Source organism: Nanorana parkeri, unplaced genomic scaffold (genome assembly GCF_000935625.1).
Source record: "Nanorana parkeri isolate BGI_ZX_2015 unplaced genomic scaffold, ASM93562v1 scaffold2004, whole genome shotgun sequence".
Lineage (NCBI taxonomy): Eukaryota > Metazoa > Chordata > Amphibia > Anura > Dicroglossidae > Nanorana > Nanorana parkeri.
Genome location: NW_017308272.1, coordinates 194,663 through 213,723, shown reverse-complemented (window position 1 = coordinate 213,723; position 19,061 = coordinate 194,663). Strand labels below are relative to the sequence as shown.

Sequence of the window (19,061 nt, the reverse complement as noted above, 5' to 3'; positions counted from 1 at the left end):
AACAGATCTGGAGAGAAAAGAGTGTGCCGGATCACTACAACCACAGTCTTGTTCGAGAATCTCTGGACCATTGGGTGGTCTGATATGGATCCCCGTGAATATTCCTGAGGAACCCTCAGTTGAACGAATAAACTTTCCACTCAGACATTACGGAAATAAGGAAAGTAATTACTGTTTTTTGCAAACCGCAATTTCTCTGAAATGACTGTTTAGGATATTTGGATTTGAGCCTATTAACCCTGTAGTTCCCGTTTTGAGAGGAACTAACACGCACTGGGCTGCACTTTATTATTTTTTTATATTTTTATTTATTTTTTATTTTATTTTTTATATTTATATTTATTTTTATTTTATTTTTATTTATTTTTTCGTTTTCGTTTTTATTACGTATCACTTGTTGTTTAACTATTTACTGGATTTTATATGTAGGTGCTTTTATTCACTGTTTTCTCACATATTATTGCTTTATGATTATGCCTTTACGGATGTTTTCAATATAACTGATTTGTTTAGCCAGTTAAAACCCACGACACACATACAATACACTCGAGTACCACCGGGTTGAGTTCTGCATCTTCAAACATTAGTTCACTATCACTAGTGGAGACATCTACTTTATATTTAAAATTTATTTTGTTATCTGAAGGTGATCTCCCCCTTTGGGTTTTGAGAGAGCACTTTCACATCCATTCACAACTAGACCGAGCGCAACTTATTTGCCACATAATAAAATCTCAAGTAAGCCCATTAATAAGAGATACTGTATAATACCATTGCTGTTTTAGATATTGTCCACTAGAAATCATACAAATAATACTATAAGATAAAGAACAATTACATACAATCCCAACTGTGTGTATATAAGTTTCAGATGGCTTTAAAAACCAGAACCAACCTGTGATTAAATCATTTGCCATAAGCTAACCATTGCCTGCTGCTGTGGCCATTTAGGATAGATTTTAAAACCTCTGATCCAAATGGAATTAGGTCCACACATATGCCTTGCACTCAACATTTACTTGAGATGTAGATGGCTGTGCCTTACGCTTTCTAGGTGGAGTCCTCGCCAGTCATTTTCCAATATGATAGACGAGACTGCTGGAAGATGGGTCATTGTTAAAAGAAACTTGCGTAACATGTCCACATGTCTTTACAAAGTTCTGGAACAGACTCTTAAGATGCGTCTTCTTGTTATCTAGGGACTGCAGGCTGAGAAAAATGGGAAACTGGAGAATGATTTGTATGGATAGTAAGGGGTATCCCTGCAATAAGGATTCATGCCTATATTCTATAGGGCATTAGACCTCTTTACTTCCCATTCCTTAAATTCTGTTATCTAAAAATTTAAAAATGGAGATTGGTAAGAATGATTACCATATTTGAATTTGTATTCTCTATAGGCAATATGCATACTCGCTAAGTGTTCTGATTTCCCTGGATCTGGGGATAATACTTAACATGTCCACATTTATTTTTGAAATGCATAATTTTACTGAATCTGTAGCAAAACGGTCAGTAACTTGGGACATACTTTCTCTGGCACTGGCAGTTTCTGCAGGTAGCTTTATTAACATGGCATATCATTAGCAGAGAATAATAGATGAAATCTGCAAATGTTATTAGTAGTTCTTATAATTTGTTTGAATTGTATGTTTCATGGCCCTCTAACAACAGAATTCAAATTTGCATATAGAAACATATATCAAATTGGAAAGGCAAGTTCACAGTCAGATTATATATACAAAAGCACTATACCATATAGTCCATTTCAGTGATATCCTTAAGACTGCATATACATAATATGATGTGCAATATACAGCTTTCATATGAAAACACACATCGGTCTTGTCAAAAACCTGTCAATCAGCAATTAATATTGAAATAAAGACATTTGTTACCATGTACATTTGACCTATGCAGGGTTTTATGGCTTTTGATTATTATGATTATTGTAGGCCTGATTTCAATCCGTGGATAATCTAATGTTAAATCAAACATCTGTTAAGAAAAAAAGATATAAAAGGCTAAGGCTGTGCAGCCAGTGCCATAAGGTGCCTGCACTTACCTTCATTTTAACCATGTTCTCCCGCCACCCTAATTTGATGCCTGTATCTTAGGAAAACAGGCATGGGAGACATAGACACAGCTCCCTGCCTCAGAAAAATTCAGTACTGGGTTTCTGAACTGCCTATTGCCAGGTTTGAGCACTGTCATTGGGAATACCAAGCCTTATGTAAATACAGAAAAATCAGAAAGTCATTATTGGCATAGGGCTGTTGATGGGCTGTAGTAGCAAACTGAAGTGGTGGGGGAGTGCGGTTAAGATAAATACAGGCACAGTACTGTGCCAGATACACAACCTTAGGGATACACCGATACCGTTTTTTCGGTATGAATACCATTTTTTTTTATCAGTACTTGCCGATACCTAGTACCGATACCCCATCCCGAGGTAGCTTGAGCACAGCTTCCCGGCCAATCAGGAAGCCGGATGGTAGGTCATGGCCTGCCACCCGGCTTCCTGATTGGTCAGAAAGCCAGGCTGCCTCGTAGTGTTGCTAGGCAGCATGAAGCCAGCTTCCTAGCCAATCAGGAAGCCGGGTGGTGGGCCATGGCCTGCCGCCCAGCTTCCTTATTGGCCAGGAAGCCAGGCTGCCTCGCAGTGTCGCTAGGCAGCTTGAAGTCGGCTTCCTGATTGGCCGGGAAGCCAGCTCCATGCTCCCTCGTGGCAATGCTGCTCAGAGGCAATCTCCCTCTGACCGGAAGTTCTGGTATCGGGGTAAGTATAGAAGCATCCCTATCTTACTTTATAGTTTTTTTCTTTTATGGGGGTTCACATTATTTCTCTCTTACTCAGTATTATTGGGCAGATAAATTCTCTTACACAGTATATCTAACAGCACATACATACATATAGGGTAGACCTAATCCAAATTAATTTGTGTGAACAAAACAGATAACCGTTTAATATATTGTCACATATTTTATTTACCTTACAGTATCTTATCAATAGGGTTACCTAGAAAGGTTTATGTTTGCAAAACTAGTCCTGTGGGTTTATTTATTACTTTAAAGTTCTGTAACAGTGGGCAATTCTATAAATAGATTTTTTGCAGCATAAAAACTTCTCAGGTCATATAAAATTGGTACATAAGCCATCCTGTAATTTAATGTTTTTAAACATTTCAATCTGCAACCAGCAATGATTTGCTAAAAAATTACATTTCCCTTCGTAGCAACCATGCTCAGTTTTTAAATGGAATTTAACATAATTTTCATCCTCTTGCACTTGTAATTGGCCTACTGCTTTTCCAAAAAGTCTGCACAGAGCCTGAGCAACGTCCTGCACTAAGAGTTTCATCTTTGGTAAGATACTTGCAAAGGTGCTGCACATCTACAGGAATTCTAGTTCATTGTTTCCTATTATAACACTGGGACTGATCATGTAATTATTGTAAGCAGACCCTAACACTTGGCACTCGTTTTCAGCAGCTGAACTTGTACAATATCTTCAGAACAAAAGCAAGTGATGATATGCTATAAAGTTGATTCGGAGGGATTTTTTTCAGTATAACCAGAGCCTCCCTTTAATACACAATGACATAAAGTTATATCAAAATATCAACAGAATGTAAACATCAAAATGTAATAAAATATATATGTTGTATGTGTATTGTTTAATTACTGCAGCATGTTTGTTCAAAAAGTATATTTTTTATACTACTCTTGGGTGCTGGATAACTTGAAAACACTGATGCTGTCTATTGCACCAATCAGGATAGACATACCTGCTCATTGCTGAAGCCCACTGTGTCTGCTGTTATATAGACTGAGGACACAGCACATCAGTTGTTTGAAAAGGCCTTCTATTTAGTAATTTACAGTATTCACTTTTAGGAAGCATTTTTACTAAAAATACTGGCATCAGGAATTACATTTTTGTGCAGTAGTTCTGATTAGCTATGGCCCATTATTTGATTACATCAAAATAATGGGGTCTTGCAGCATATTGCTCTGCACTTTAGTGCTGAAGTGTTTGTAAAATAAAAAGAAGGGAGAGCAAATCTCTGTCACCTTTGGTCTTCCTCGAGTACATAGGTGATATCATAATAGGCATTTTAAAACATCATGTTTCTAGTAATCAGGCTAAAATGAGGTAAGAAAATATGGCACTAATTTTGCTACGTTAAGAATGCAGTTTGATGAATCAGTAGAACCCAGCGAGTTAGGTGCTTCACAATTCTGGTGACATTATATGCGTATTTTGGAATGTTTGCAGTAGAGTAAAAGGCTCAGATCCAGACTGAGAATACCCACCAATGAAATGCAGTAATATATATTTGATTCTATATATTATATATAATAAAAATATGTACAGTCACAGATCAGAGTTTGGCACAATTTCATTTAGTTTGTGGGTTGTAATAGTGCATTAACTACTGTACAACAGTATGACTTTAAAACAGTCTTTCACAGAGAATACCAGATTAAGCTGCCCTTCAACAAATCATCACAATGTAAACCCTGGATTTCAGCACTTAACAGATCAACAAATCACACGGCATATATTCAAAAGAAACAAAACATAAACATCCATGTAATTTAAAAAAAAAAAGTTTTTTTTTTTCTTCAAAAATCCAAAATGTTTTTTTTCACTTTTGAATGTATTCTTAAATTCCTGCAGAGAAAAAATGCTTTGTATCAGCTCAATACAATAGGTGGGGCTATAAACAGTTTTATGCATTTTGATTCTCCTATGCAGATTTTTCAAATGTGCAGCAGGGGGAGCTGAAGAACACATTGTGGACCACGTGAATCGAAGTATATGTGTTTCGAATCCTTTAGAGACTCCACATTGTGGCATTTCAATGCATATATTTCCTTTTGAAACTCTTTTTTTTGTTTATTTTTTTACAAGGCGTTTGATAAAGAAAATCTTTGTGTTAGAAACAAAGAAGCACAAAAAATGTATTTCTGAAATAAAGAAGCCAGATAGCAGAAAATAGACGTTTTCTTAGTCGTTAGTCATTGCAAAACCCGGCCTAGTCAAGAACCAGTGATTTTAGGTAGCTCGTTAGCATTTGTCATGCGCAGCCTCTTTTTAATTGCAAGGCAGTGGCTATCATGCAGCTTTAGCCTTTTTTAGGAATTGTTAGGGCAAACTAAAGAGAAAAAAAAAAGACCAGCAGGCTTTGCAATTGTGAAGTAACGAAAAAAATGCATTTTAGACAACATTTGGTGCAACATTACCTCAGTTTTTCAAATGCAGCTGTGACCATTGGGTCCTTATGTGCTTGGTCTATTCTTTTACCTTTACAGTTTTCATCACGCAGCGATTTAGATGTTGATTTATGACGGTACAGCTTTTTGTGGGTTGGTACAGTATTGGTTAATATACCAAGATTTCCAAAGTTCTTATCAAAAAAGGCTGCATGAAGGTTTCCTCCATAACTTAGTGAGCAGCTTGGGTCAAAAACTCCAAACTTAGCATTGTTCTTACCTGAGCCCTTGTTGGTTGACTTCTTGGAGCCCCCCATTGAGCTGCCATTTACTTTCTTCTTAAAATCCTGTGGTGTACTAGCCAAAATTTTCAATGTTTTCAATTTTAGACTGTTTGACTCGGGAGACAGTAATATATCTGGGATGTCACTGTGACCCATGGGACTGCAAAATGGCTCAATTGAGGCCATCATGAACCTCTGGACATCAGCCATGCCAGATGCTATGTTAGAAAGAATGTTAGAAGGTTCCTCAAATTCTCTTTGATCATCATCAATTATATTGTTGGCATTTCCTCCGTTCACATCAGGCCATGAATTGTTTCCTTTATCATGCGTCCACTCTGCTGGACGCTTCCCTGCCTTGGATGAGCCCGGCCCATAAATCTGCATACAGTCAGTTAAACCCTGCTTATCAGGACTGGCATTATTCAGTACATCTGATCCATTGCAAGCAGTCTGGGCTTTATCATTTTTAACTTTCTTAGATGACTTGGAACCTGTTTGCCGAGGGGCTTTTGTCTGTGTTTTTTCTACCCCCTTGCTAGCCTTGGAGGATTTCTTCTTGCTACTTTTTGGAGTAGAGCTTTGGTTGGCACCTGTATTTTTGGTGGCAGAAAGTTTCTTTTTCGATTTTGAGGCTTTGCCGATAGCATGGATGGGCACTGAAGACTCATCAAACACTGGGAGACATGTGTTTTTATCAGGAACTGTAACTGAATCTTCATCATTAAACATATGAAACTGAAACTGGTGATTGTTTAATGTAAAGCCACTATTAATCTGCTCTTGTGAAGGAAGAACAGTACAGTTCCATTTGGTCTTTTCTGATCCATTATGCACTGCCGGGGCACCATTCTGAAAAGGTTTAAGGTTTCCTACTGATTTCACCTCTGTACCTGTGATTTGAGGGGAAAGATTGGGCGTATCAGGTGGAGACATCTCTGAAAGTGATGAGTGACGGAATTTGTCAGGGGTGAAGTTGGAGATGTCAAGGAGATCAGTTGACTCCTTCAGTGGTGTGATTTCATCAATGCTTTGCTGAATTACAAGTTTGGGACTACAGTGGGCCAAGAAATCATCGCTTATTTCATCCTCTCCATCCTTTTCACAAGACTTCAAGCTTAAAGAGCTATAATTACTGGAACTAACAGACAACGAGCCTACTGAGTCAAAACTAATAAGCCTTCCATTGTCGGTGTTAAGTGTGCCTCTCTGCAGAACATAGTGGCTATCTCCACTATTATAATGACATGTCTGATAGGAGTCATCCTGCTGAATCTGGCCTTCTTGCAAATATGTTTTGTGGTACAGCTGTTTAGTGTTGTTTGGATGAGCTTGACTATATCCCAAGGCTGTGATGTCTGTGCCTGAAACAGCCGCTGAATCGGCAAAGTCTCCGGATATGATGGACACTTCCCTTAGGTTTGATATGAACTCAGCTTGGCTGCTAGGAGGCTTGCCATGCCACATGTCTGGGAAGCTCTGCTCCATTTCTAAGTGATGTGGTGACTGCTGCAGTTCAGATTCTGAAGGGGGGGAGAGAACACAGCTCTTTGCAAGTTGTAGTGAGCTGAATTGTTTTTCTGTCTGCATAATGCTAACTGAGTGCTGCCCCAAGGGATGAGGGGCAAAGTATGTTATAGCAGTGCCAGAAGATGAGTCCGATGCATCTAAGAGTGTCTGTAGATACCCTCCAGGGAGAACTGGTACATTGTTGCTGATGTGAGCAGATGGTAATGGCTTGTCAGGAGAGCAGGTGGTTTGCAGAAAAGGAGAATTTTTAGCTTCGTTTTCACCATGGCACTGCAAAGGATGGGAAGAGTCTGGCGTACTGTGGATGGTTTCTTCTTTCAGAAGAGGTACTGAGTCCTGGTTCTCCATGGCAGGGAAGTTTTCCACTGGTTCTGTATTACTAATAGCATTTGCCTGCTCAAGTTTGAGCTGTTTGCATTTTAACCTGGCTTCACTTTTAAACTTGATTCTCCTTATAACCTTCCTGTCTGCACACTTAAGTTCCCTTTCTAGAGATCTGCACCTCACAGGCGCAACCTCTGCAATGTCAGCCAAATGTAATCCATTTACACAGCTTGGGGTTTCTAGGGCTAATGTATGCACGTCATTAAGGCTGGTATCATCTTTGCTGCTGCATCCCTGTCTGTGTTCATAAGAAGAAAGCATCTCCCTGCCCAGTGGTTGTTCAATAGTTTGAATCCTCTGTAATCTATGCCGGTTTGCTAGCTGGCCTTTTCTCTTCCTTGGTTGAATGGTGTTTTCTAAGCCATTGAGATTTCTCTGCGCATTCAAAGCTGATGTGTTTCGCCTCTTTTCTTCCCAATACTCTTTCTGTGGTGCAAGTTTTTGAAGTTTTGATAGCTGGTCTTCACTTAGGTTAACTGTGGTCTCATCTGCATTAAGCTTACCAAGCTTGACAAGCATGTGCTTTTCTCCTTTAAACCTATTAATGATTATGTATTTAATGATGACTGGTGGTTCCTTCCTGCAAACTTTCCTACGTTTTTTAGGGCACCAGTCATCATCATCTTCTTCTTTGGGTCCATCTGGTGCACCTTCCTTCTTTTCTACAACCTTCTCATTCTCTAGGGAATCCATATCATACAAGTAGTCATCACTATACCTGACTTTCCTCTTCACCCTTAGTCCATAATTTGGCTGGATAAGGGAGTGAGAATGCTCACGTGATAGATATCTGGTACAGTCCTTGATGTCTCCCAGTACATCATATGAAGATTCACTGCAAGAACTGTCATCACTGTACTCTCCAGAGTCTTCTGCTGAATTTACTGAATCCAAAAAGTGGCTTCTTTTCGTGCTAATATATTGCACCACATCAACATTGCCACAAGCTTTGCTCAAGGTAGATTTCATGCCCTCACCATCTCCTTCCTCATCTTCATCCTCATCTTCTTCCCATATTCCACCTTCTTCAAGTTTGAATTGAGAAGGGTCTGCTACCCTTTTCTTGGACACTTTGCTTTCCTTCTTGGTGCAATTAGTAAAGACGCTTGGGAAGAAATTGAATTGGGCATCTTCTTGTAGGGCATTTGTCTTCTCTCTTACATTATCTTGAAACGATTCATACCTGATCTTTAACGAGCAAACATCGCTACCAAGAGTAGAATCATCATCATCAAACATGTAATTGTCCACATCTTCCTCTGAAAACAAATTGACAGACAGTTCATTTTTTGAGCACAGATCCAGAAGTTCAATTTTACTCTCACTAATAAAGGATTCAAAATAGCCCCACTCCTGGTTAGGATTGGACAGCAGAGCTTCATCTCCATTGCATTTGTCCAGTAGCAGACCCTCATAATAATTCTTTTGAGAAGGGTCCTCTGTCTCACTATCAGACTTATCTTGATCCCTTTTATCAGCCTCTTGAGATTTATGAACAGGAAAGCTTAACAGCTGATCAGAAAGCAGCTGATCACCATATTTTATGCTGTCTCCAGTACTCATGCAGTGAATTCCCATGTCAGTAACTGGACAAGTGTCATAGTCTCTACTTATATCTCCCATTTTCAAACTGACACCAGGTTCTGAATCTACTCCATCTTTTGTTTCTATAAAACAACCTAAGCAGGTCCGACTTTGTTGCATCAAGCAATCGCCAGTCAAAGCTGACATAGCTCCAGGCTCTATGATGGTAAAAGGCGTTTTTTCACTTTCACTGGGCAAAGACCAGGTGCTAAGGCCCTTGGTAGCACAGGTTGTCAGAGATATGGCCTGAACTGAAGGATCACTACTAACATGTTCAGCTGTATCTGATAGCCTCAGGGGGGAAGGAGGGCCCAGCAAGCAAGGCTCTTTGGAAATGATTGGTGGCAATGCTCTGTGACAGGCATGAAGTTCTTTCTGTGTTAAGGCTGGGAATGTGACAGAAGCATCTGCAGCATCATAGGACTTCACATCATCTACGGGATCATGCGGCTCTGCGAAAGGGAGAAAGATACAGTGTTTTAGTGCTTTTGTTTCTCATGCTGCTCACTGTATAAATGTATATAAACATCAATTCACAGTTGGACCCAGTCTCTAAAATGCAAAAGCCATTAATGATCGTTAACAGCAATTCAAGTGAATGACTGTTAACGATTGTTAATGGCCTCTACATTATAGAGAAAGGACCCCTAGGTATGTAAACTAATTATATTTCAATATAGACTTGATCAATAATTATCTGACATGAGTATACAAACACCCATTATGACATTATTTATGTGTGGGAGTATTCTTTAAGTCATGTCAAAGCTTTATTTACCCTGTGTTGGCAGCAGAACAGAGATTTCATGTGAAAATTTTCTTTTTCTACAACAACACTTTTTGTGAAAGGAAATGCCAGATTTCTTTTCTTTTTTTTTATTATAACAAGGCAGCACTACAGGGTTTCTAACCGGATTTTGTAATTTATTCAAAAAGTCCCCTCCTGGTCATACAGAGGAAGATTTGGTGACAAATACATATCCATTGGTTCAGACACAGAACACAACTACAGCAGACTAGATTTTTTTTAGCTGTAGATGCATTTGGGGTGAAACCTGAAAATACAACCAGGAGAATGAGAGGGTTAACAGAAGATGGCTGGGGGGATCAAACAATAAATTATGGCCTTAGTTGAAAGCCCAACTCCAACTTCCTTGGTTTCCTCTTGTTTTCTAAATTTGATCCCTGCAGATATAGGAATGCTAACTTTTAATGCCATGCTCAGCCCCTCCTCCCTGCTGTGCGGAACTACACTCCTTCATAACTGCCTATACAACACACTGTTGCACTTCTGAGTGGAATGACCCCCAGCCTCTTCAAACCCCTTTCTCCTAGCACAGGCAGTCATGGTCACACCTCTTGTAGTCCTCTTGGCTACAGGAGTACAGTCACAATTGCATTTATGCTTGGAGTCCTTTAATGACACACACATTAGCTGGGTTCACACCTAGGCGTATTGAATATGCACGTTTTTCGCGCGTTTTTTTTACCGCGATTCGCGGTAAAAAAAACGCGCGAAAACCACGCGTTTCCGAGGGCTACTTGGCTGTATCCCAATGGAAACGCCCGACCAAAACGCCCCAAAGAAGTACATGTACTTCTTTGGGCGTAGGGCGGTTTCCCACGCGTTCGTACTCACGGAAAACCGCCCAGATGGGAACCATGCACATTGAAAATAATGGCATTTCCCTGTTTGAGCGTTTTTCCGCGAGTACGAAAGCGCGGAAAAACGCCCAGGTGTGAACCCAGCCTAACAGATGTGTGATGTGTGTGCACTGTTCATCTCTGCCCACAGTCTGCAGTTAGAGGATAGCATTGAAGAGCTGCAACGGTCACATAACTGCCACTTTGGAGCAGTTTTACAGGTAGGTGCGGGGGAAGAAGTAAAAAATATTGTAAGGAAAATGTAGGTACCTATCTGGTACCGTGCTAGAGTTGGGCTTTAATAAATGCAAGGATGACTAAACAATTTATTAATATTTCATTAATATGGGCAAACAAACTAACACACCGATCAACTATTTTTGTTTGGTTCCCATGGATTACTGCATATAATTTATCTTTACAGTAAATGAGTATGGAAAATATGGACCTTGTAAATTAATTTACCAGTAATCCCATTAATAAGAAGAGTGTTGGCTGCTTGGGGGGCAGACGCTCTATCTTCCTGGCTGTCCATCACTTTATCGTTTTGATGCTCACTCCATATCTTGCTGTTAGTGTCCAATCTGTAAATAAGGGAAAAGAAAAGTTGTTACTTACACGTAATCAAAATAACAAAATAGCTTAGGCCTATATTCTGCCAAAACACCTGAAAAAGGCTGCCTCTTATTGACTTTGTAGCTTCTGAAAGCCAGTTCATGCTAAGGGAAAGAACAATTATGGAGTATTTTAACAATCAGATCAGCCTTGTAATATCCCCAGTTCCACCAGACCTAATGTAAAATACCAGACCAGCCCAACATTCATGATCACCTGCCCTGTCCAAATCTCAGATATAGGAGACAAGGAACGAAAGAAAGCGCCTCCATAGTGTAAAAGAGTAATTTAATAGTAAAACACGCAGATCTAGGCTGTACCTACAACAATTCAGTTGAATAAAAATGAGTAGAGTAAGATGAGAAGTCGGAACCTCTAGCAGGGAGAGTCTGGAGAGATGTAATTCGCCAGCGTCCTCTGTCCCTATGATTACAACAGGTTTATGCGTTTCTGGGGCACGCCCCCTTCATCAGAACCTATGAAAAAGAATGCACTGTATCCTGTCTTAAATCTTAGCAGGGTAGGTCACATGGGACTTTAAACCAATCATCAAGTCATTGTTGGAGGCTCGTCCAGAGGAAACAGCTGAAAATAGTTTTTTAATTGATAGTCAGCTCAGTCAAATTCCCGATTTAGTGTCTAATATAATATTTGCATAATGTGGATACAGCACCTCACCAAACTGAAGAAAATCAGCTCAATACAAAAAGTTTTTACGAGCTAATGGAGGAAGGTGTACCTTTACTCCCAATCTCAGTGAAGCATAGAGCACAATTTACCAAAGCATAATACATGTCTGTATTTGTATTACTGAGTATTGTTCAAAAGTGTGCACAATGTCAAAGCAGTGTCTCAGTGCAACCCCGCAAGACATATTTGGAGTACCTTATTCCACAATCATAAATATTAAGTCACTATACAGGTTAGCGCAGTTCTGAGTGGCATAGCCTGTAACAATGACTTTTCCATTGTTCATGTGCATGCAGCCTTATCATTGTTCACACCTATGTTTTATCATTTCCTGTATGTCCTAACTAAGCAGAATCAATATCTGTGAACATCCGTGTAAGTCTCACGTAACTTGCAGTACAATATATGGTAGGAGTACACAATATGCTAACTTGCAATACAATACATGGTGTCAAAAGATGGTGTGAGCATTTCATAACAATACAACTGACAATGCCGACTGGACCTAAATCCATCTCAACTCACAATTTGTTTGTAGAAAGTTGAAAAGGGTTAGAACCTGTGTTCTAGCTGATAACTGCTGAGTGTGTTCCCCCATTTACCCTGTCCTACCCCATGACCCACAGGATGCTACTGGAACAAGAAAGTGAGGGAGGATTTCCCCCAGAGGTCACACATTAAGCAATACGAACCTGAGACATGTGAACCCTTCAACATATTTTTGTTGCTGCTTGTTATTTGAGACATTCGCCCCAATGGGGACACAGACAGGAATAAAAACTCTTCCCCAGTCTACCCAAAACTAAAAAGTTGAAAGTTAACAGGCGGTAGGCAGGTGAAGACAAATATGTTAGTGGGAGAATTAGGGGTATAACAAAAGGCAGTTAGAAGCAGCTATAAAGTAAAATGTCATCTGGAAAAAGGTAACCTAAAACAAAATGATCTATTATAGATACAGAGCTATATGTGGTTGCTTAATGGTAAACATATATCAGCAGTAAATGCACTACTCGGATTTAGAGAATGGTGAGCCGTTCAGAACACTAAATGTCATATCAAAATGGATCTTGAATCTGCAGCCAGACATCTGCAAGTAAGGGCAGCTGAACTGTGAATAACTAAGATTATACTGTTTACTAGTAAGGCATTAACACAGCTAGAAAAGGTTGCCTGATTAGACAAGGAATGCTTTAAACCTCCGAATCCTTTGACATTTTCTGCAACAAAATGGAGGAGATGAGAACATGCAACTATATCTGACTGCAGCTGGTGCTTATAAATGCTCAGAGATTCAGAAAATAACCATACTGCTGCACAGCATATATTCTAAAGTCTAAAGGGCCCTGCAGAGACTGGATCAGCTTGCAGATCATTGCCACCGTAAGGAAGAAAGTGAACGTGACTGGCAGGATCAACGGGCATTTTCTCCATGATTAACCTTTTATTTTAAATGATAGGCACACATAGAAACATTTAATAGGGAAGTTTTATTAAGGAATGTTTGTTTGGGTTTACTGACAGTTTAACCTTACTTTAAAAGAAAAGGTAGATCTCAGTCTCACATTGGATAACATTGGGTTATAACTAGAAATCACAGTGCCCCATACAACATTTTGCTATGGGGCTGTGATTTCTAGTTACGCCCCTGATTAGAACCTCTGTTTTTATAGCCATCTGTCCCTGTTGGGGAGATTTCCCCTCACTCTTCGTTAGGAGAGGAAGTGATAAGAAATATTTCCGACATGGAAACAAAACAAAAAAAGTGAGGATGTGTTAGAACGTTTGACTTTTTTATTGCTTTCTGTGTCTTTCTTTCTTTGTAACAACAGCTTCCTTCCATTTTCCTGAATAGGTGTCAGAGGAACACCAAGTGAGAGAAAATCCCCCAAATTGGGTTACATAAAGAAGATAAGAGGCAACAAAAATTTGAACTTTGCAACAGACTCCTAGAGAACAGCAAATTACTTTTTAAAATAGCAAAAAGCTAATATACTGTTCTTTATTATACATAAGAATTCTACACCTATTCTGGAATTAAAAACATGTATAGGACTACAGCTCATACAGAGAATGAATATAGTGAGCACAGAGGCGCATGAAACAAAAGAGGAACCTTTTGATGAGAAAGTTGTTTACTTCAGGCAGTCTGCAGAATAAGCAGTAACATTTCAAAAGCCAGCCTTAAAGGATAGACAAAGTATAATGGAATTCAGGTGGCAGCTATAGAAAAGGAAAGACAATTTTAGAATGATAAAATTATAGAAAATTTAAATTTTTTGGGAATTTTGCCCATTGCTCTCAATTGCCTATAACCTGTCAATGTCAGGTAACAGAATAGTATTCACTATGTGCTGCAGGTCTGTATTTTCAAGAAAATAGCCAACTAAAAAGAGATGGTATTTTAATTTGATATGTATAAACATAGGCGTGCATGCGGGGTGTGCAGGGTGTGCCCGGGCACACTCTAATCACCCCCGTGCACACATGGAAGAAAAATGCACCATTGCGAAATTCCTCAGCGAATGGGCGGATGAATCTCTGACCTGCACAGATTGAAGGGTGGGGTCAGATTCTCGCTGCCTTGTCTGATTTGGTCACAGACATGAGTGGGAGTGGTTGTTTTATGGTTACATATGATTACATATGGAGGTGGGTGTGGCGAAGAATGTGCTGTTAATACCTGACGACTGATGTGTGGAGCATAAAATGTGGCGCAGGAGTGTGGTCAGCTGGTCATGGGGTGTGTGTGTTGCTGTACTATTGTCCATGTTCAATTTGCCAATCACTGTCATCTGACACTTGGTGGTTGGTAGGCTCTTGTTTTACCCCATTTCCTCAGTACTGTCTTCTGTCATCACTTACACTGCACCTGTCTTTGTTCTCTGCTGTCATCTATCATTTTCCATACTGTACCTATCTCTGCTCCCCCCTGCCATCTATAATTTTTCATACGGTACCTATATCTGCTCCCCGCTGCCATCTATAATTTTCCATACTGTACCTATCTCTGCTCCCTGCAGCCATCTCTCAATTTTCATACTGCACCTATCTCTGCTCCATGCTGCCATCTGTTATTTTCCATACTGCACCCCCGCTACACTGTGGGACCTCGGACTGCTGAAATCTTAAAAAATAAGTGGCCCTACCTAAGTCCTCCTCCACAGATGCATACAAGGTACGGTGTTGAATGCATTTGCATAATTGGAGCTAGGAGGTGTTATTAACCTGCACAGAGAGAGGTGTTAAAACAGCATTGTATGTGGCAGAGAATAGATTTCCGCCAGTTTTTTTAATAAGCATCACATCCCTGTCTGCTTTAAACCCAGCAACATACCGAGGCAACAACTGGTTCACCTAAAAGACCCAATTCCTAAACACAAGATGAACCACATTGTGTATGCAATTTAGTGCAGTGAGGAGTGCTCAGAATTGTATGTCAGTGAAACAAAACAACAGCTACACCAGCGTATGGCACAGCATAGAAGAGCCAAACCCTCTGGTCAGGACGCAGCAGTGTATCTACATCTAAAGGAAAAAGGTCACTCCTTTGAAGACAGTCAAGTATGCATCCTAGACAGGGAGGAGGACTGGTGTAAAACAGGCCATTTATGCAAAAATGGAGAAGTCAGTGCTGTTTTAAGGGCTTGTTCACACGACGTCTGGATTCTGTCCGGACCAGATGCATCCCAATGTATCCCTATGTGTTTTATGGGCTACAGTTCTCACGTGCGCAGTCCATTCCGGTCCGGACAGAGAAAATACAGCATGTCACATTTTGTCCGGTCCGGATACGGTCCGGAAACGCAAAACGCTTCAAAAACGCACTGCACTGCAGCTAACATACTGACAGCCCCACTCCAGCAAAAAAAACTACTGGAACACGTCAAAAAGGCATAGCACTGCGTCTGCAAATCTGCTCCAGATCTGGTCCGGACATCGTGTGAACAAGCCCTTACACATGTCTCTGGGCGGGTTAATAACACCTGCTAGCTCCAATTATGCAAATGCACTCAACACTTTACTTCGATGAGGTCTCTGACGCCATGCTGGTTATGTTTAACAGATTATGTTGATTGAAGCAACATTCACTATATTTATTCCCAAATCATTTTTGTACAAGTCATTCTGAATTGAGAAAGTTGGTCGGATGACCAGCAAAACGACTTCAAGGAAAAAATACAGTAAGTCCAGTTGCCTTGATTTATTTTTTACAGACATCTTCAAGACAGTAGTGCAAATATTCCCCAGTTCCTGAATAAGCCAGTTGTTTAGAGTTGGGTCCCTTTTCTTTTCTTGCTTTAATTTTGTCATTACATAAAAACCAGCTTCCAGGAATACCCAAGCTGATGTTCTCTCGTGCTCCTTCAACTCAAATGACAAGGAGACCTTCATTAAACTGGAACTTGGATTAAGATGTCACCAGCACACAAGCATGAGGATTCCAGATTAGTGCAAATCCATTTATGACATCAATATACCTCAATAAATGGACTTGTACTAATCTGGAATCCTCGTGCTGGTGTGCTGGTGACATCTTGATCCAAGTAAGGATACGGTAAGGAGTGCTGCAAGACATATGGACACTCTTCATTAAACTGCAGCCCATTATTCCAACTGTTTGCATCCTAGCAGTGACCTCCATCACATTGATCTTCATTACTCCAAGCAAAACCCTCATACCACCAAATCTTAGAACCAAACTTCTCCAATGGGACCACAGTTCCATACTGGCAAAGTATTCAGAGTTTTATAGGACTTTCTACTTACTGATCAACTGCTATTGATGCCAAGGAGTAAAGAGGAATGTTTAAGACTGTGTGGCAGCCTGTACCATCTGTGTCGGGACCAAAATCGATTCTGATAGGACAGTAGGTTGTTTTATGCCTCCTCCCATCCCCAAAGAACCCTGGGAACATCTGTCTATGGATTCCATAATTAACCTTTCTTCCTCTGATAGCTTTGCATGATCATTTGGGATGTAGTCAACAGATTTTCTAAAATGGCACACTTTGCTCCCCTCCTCACTCTTCCCTCTATCATCACCCTAGCACCAATCTCCATTCAGGAATTTTTTTAATTACACAACAGGCCATCTCATATCATCACAGACAGGGGAGTCCAGTTCACTTCCTAGCTTCACAGAGCTCTTTGTCCTGGATATCTTTTTGGGATTCTTGTCTGCCTACCACCCACAAACAAATAGCCAAACAAAGAGAACAAGCTAAATTTATTTTCATTGATTCTAGCTCCAAGTAATCACCATTGGTTTGTCTATGGTAGGTACACTGGCTCTTGACATGCCTGTTCTAGCTACTCTACAGACCTTGTTCAACACAATTTGGTCCCAGGTACAAAAGCGTTTTCTTGATTTCACCTCCAGGTACAAAATATATGTTTACCACCACCACACCAAAACCCCTCTCCACAAAGAACCTTCCTCCTCATCTCTCTTCTGATGCTGCTGATTCTCAACATATTTTCTCACCCTCCTGCAGTTGTTTCTCCTTAAACAACTTCCTCAGAAGAATATGTGGAACAACAAATCTTAGATTCCAAAAACAAAACAGGAAAATTGTATTTCATACTTACCGTAATTTTCCTTTCCTGTCCATGGCAGCACATGAATGGGTTAATCCCCTTATGCTGCCATGGAGCTGGACAGGAAAACAGGAAAATTGTATTTCATACTTACGGTAATTTTCCTTTTTTCCATAATTAACCTTTCTTCCTCTGATAGCTTTGCATGATCATTTGGGATGTAGTCAACAGATTTTCTAAAATGGCACACTTTGCTCCCCTCCTCACTCTTCCCTCTATCATCACCCTAGCACCAATCTCCATTCAGGAATTTTTTTAATTACACAACAGGCCATCTCATATCATCACAGACAGGGGAGTCCAGTTCACTTCCTAGCTTCACAGAGCTCTTTGTCCTGGATATCTTTTTGGGATTCTTGTCTGCCTACCACCCACAAACAAATAGCCAAACAAAGAGAACAAGCTAAATTTATTTTCATTGATTCTAGCTCCAAGTAATCACCATTGGTTTGTCTATGGTAGGTACACTGGCTCTTGACATGCCTGTTCTAGCTACTCTACAGACCTTGTTCAACACAATTTGGTCCCAGGTACAAAAGCGTTTTCTTGATTTCACCTCCAGGTACAAAATATATGTTTACCACCACCACACCAAAACCCCTCTCCACAAAGAACCTTCCTCCTCATCTCTCTTCTGATGCTGCTGATTCTCAACATATTTTCTCACCCTCCTGCAGTTGTTTCTCCTTAAACAACTTCCTCAGAAGAATATGTGGAACAACAAATCTTAGATTCCAAAAACAAAACAGGAAAATTGTATTTCATACTTACCGTAATTTTCCTTTCCTGTCCATGGCAGCACATGAATGGGTTAATCCCCTTATGCTGCCATGGAGCTGGACAGGAAAACAGGAAAATTGTATTTCATACTTACGGTAATTTTCCTTTCCTGTCCAGCTCCATGGCAGCATAAGGGGATTAACCCATTCGTGTGTTTCAACAGGTGAGGAGACCTGGGCAGGGTACTGTCACAATTACTTTCCCAGCAGTCCATATACAGTGGATGCCTGAGTGTTGTACAATTGTAAAGCACTTATCAGAAGTACACTTCTATTTAGTATTCATGTACTTGAGAATCGAGAAAAAAACAACTGAGCCCCCATAGTGAACAACCATATTCCCAGAGAATAAAACATTTAACCTTTCTGTTTGTTATGGGCAATAACGTCATAGTTTTTCCTTTCTCTAGTTTTTATAAATGGCGTCCTGAATGTAAAGGCTTTTGTATATTGTATTAAGAAATTCTATTCCAGCAGGCAAGAAAATGTTTTATATAAGCCAAATGATACTACTGTCACTGTAATTCTGGGTAAAACACAAATTGTAAAACACTGCATTATGTATCTACTATTCCCACAGAGCTGTCATTTGTAAGCTGTTTCCAGGTCTTCTTCCACCCCCACTTACTTCCTGTGTTAAGCAGGGAAACATCATTAATGCAAATGTGCTTGGATTTGCAATAAGAATTCCGGAGGGCATGGACAGGAAACTAAACATTACTGCGGCCCAGTT

General features: G+C 40.0%; 1 protein-coding gene across 1 annotated transcript; it reads right to left on the bottom strand.

Moving 5' to 3' along the window:
* Window positions 1-5,246: 5,246 nt before the first annotated feature.
* KIAA2022 (KIAA2022 ortholog) lies at window positions 5,247-11,191 on the bottom strand. Its single transcript, XM_018572337.1, has 2 exons — window positions 11,112-11,191; window positions 5,247-9,454 (listed from the first exon to the last, which is right to left on the bottom strand). The coding sequence occupies exons 1-2, from the start codon at window positions 11,179-11,181 to the stop codon at window positions 5,247-5,249; spliced, it is 4,278 nt and encodes a 1,425-aa protein (XP_018427839.1). The 5' UTR covers window positions 11,182-11,191.
* Window positions 11,192-19,061: the final 7,870 nt, after the last annotated feature.

Bases quoted from the DNA above. Each gene is read 5' to 3' on its own strand.
- KIAA2022 (XM_018572337.1), bottom strand. From the start codon at position 11,181: ATGGACAGCCAGGAAGATAGAGCGTCTGCCCCCCAAGCAGCCAACACT. The intron at 9,455-11,111 runs GTAAATTAATTT...TCCCTTTCGCAG, and splicing joins TCTTATTAATGGGATTACTG to AGCCGCATGATCCCGTAGAT.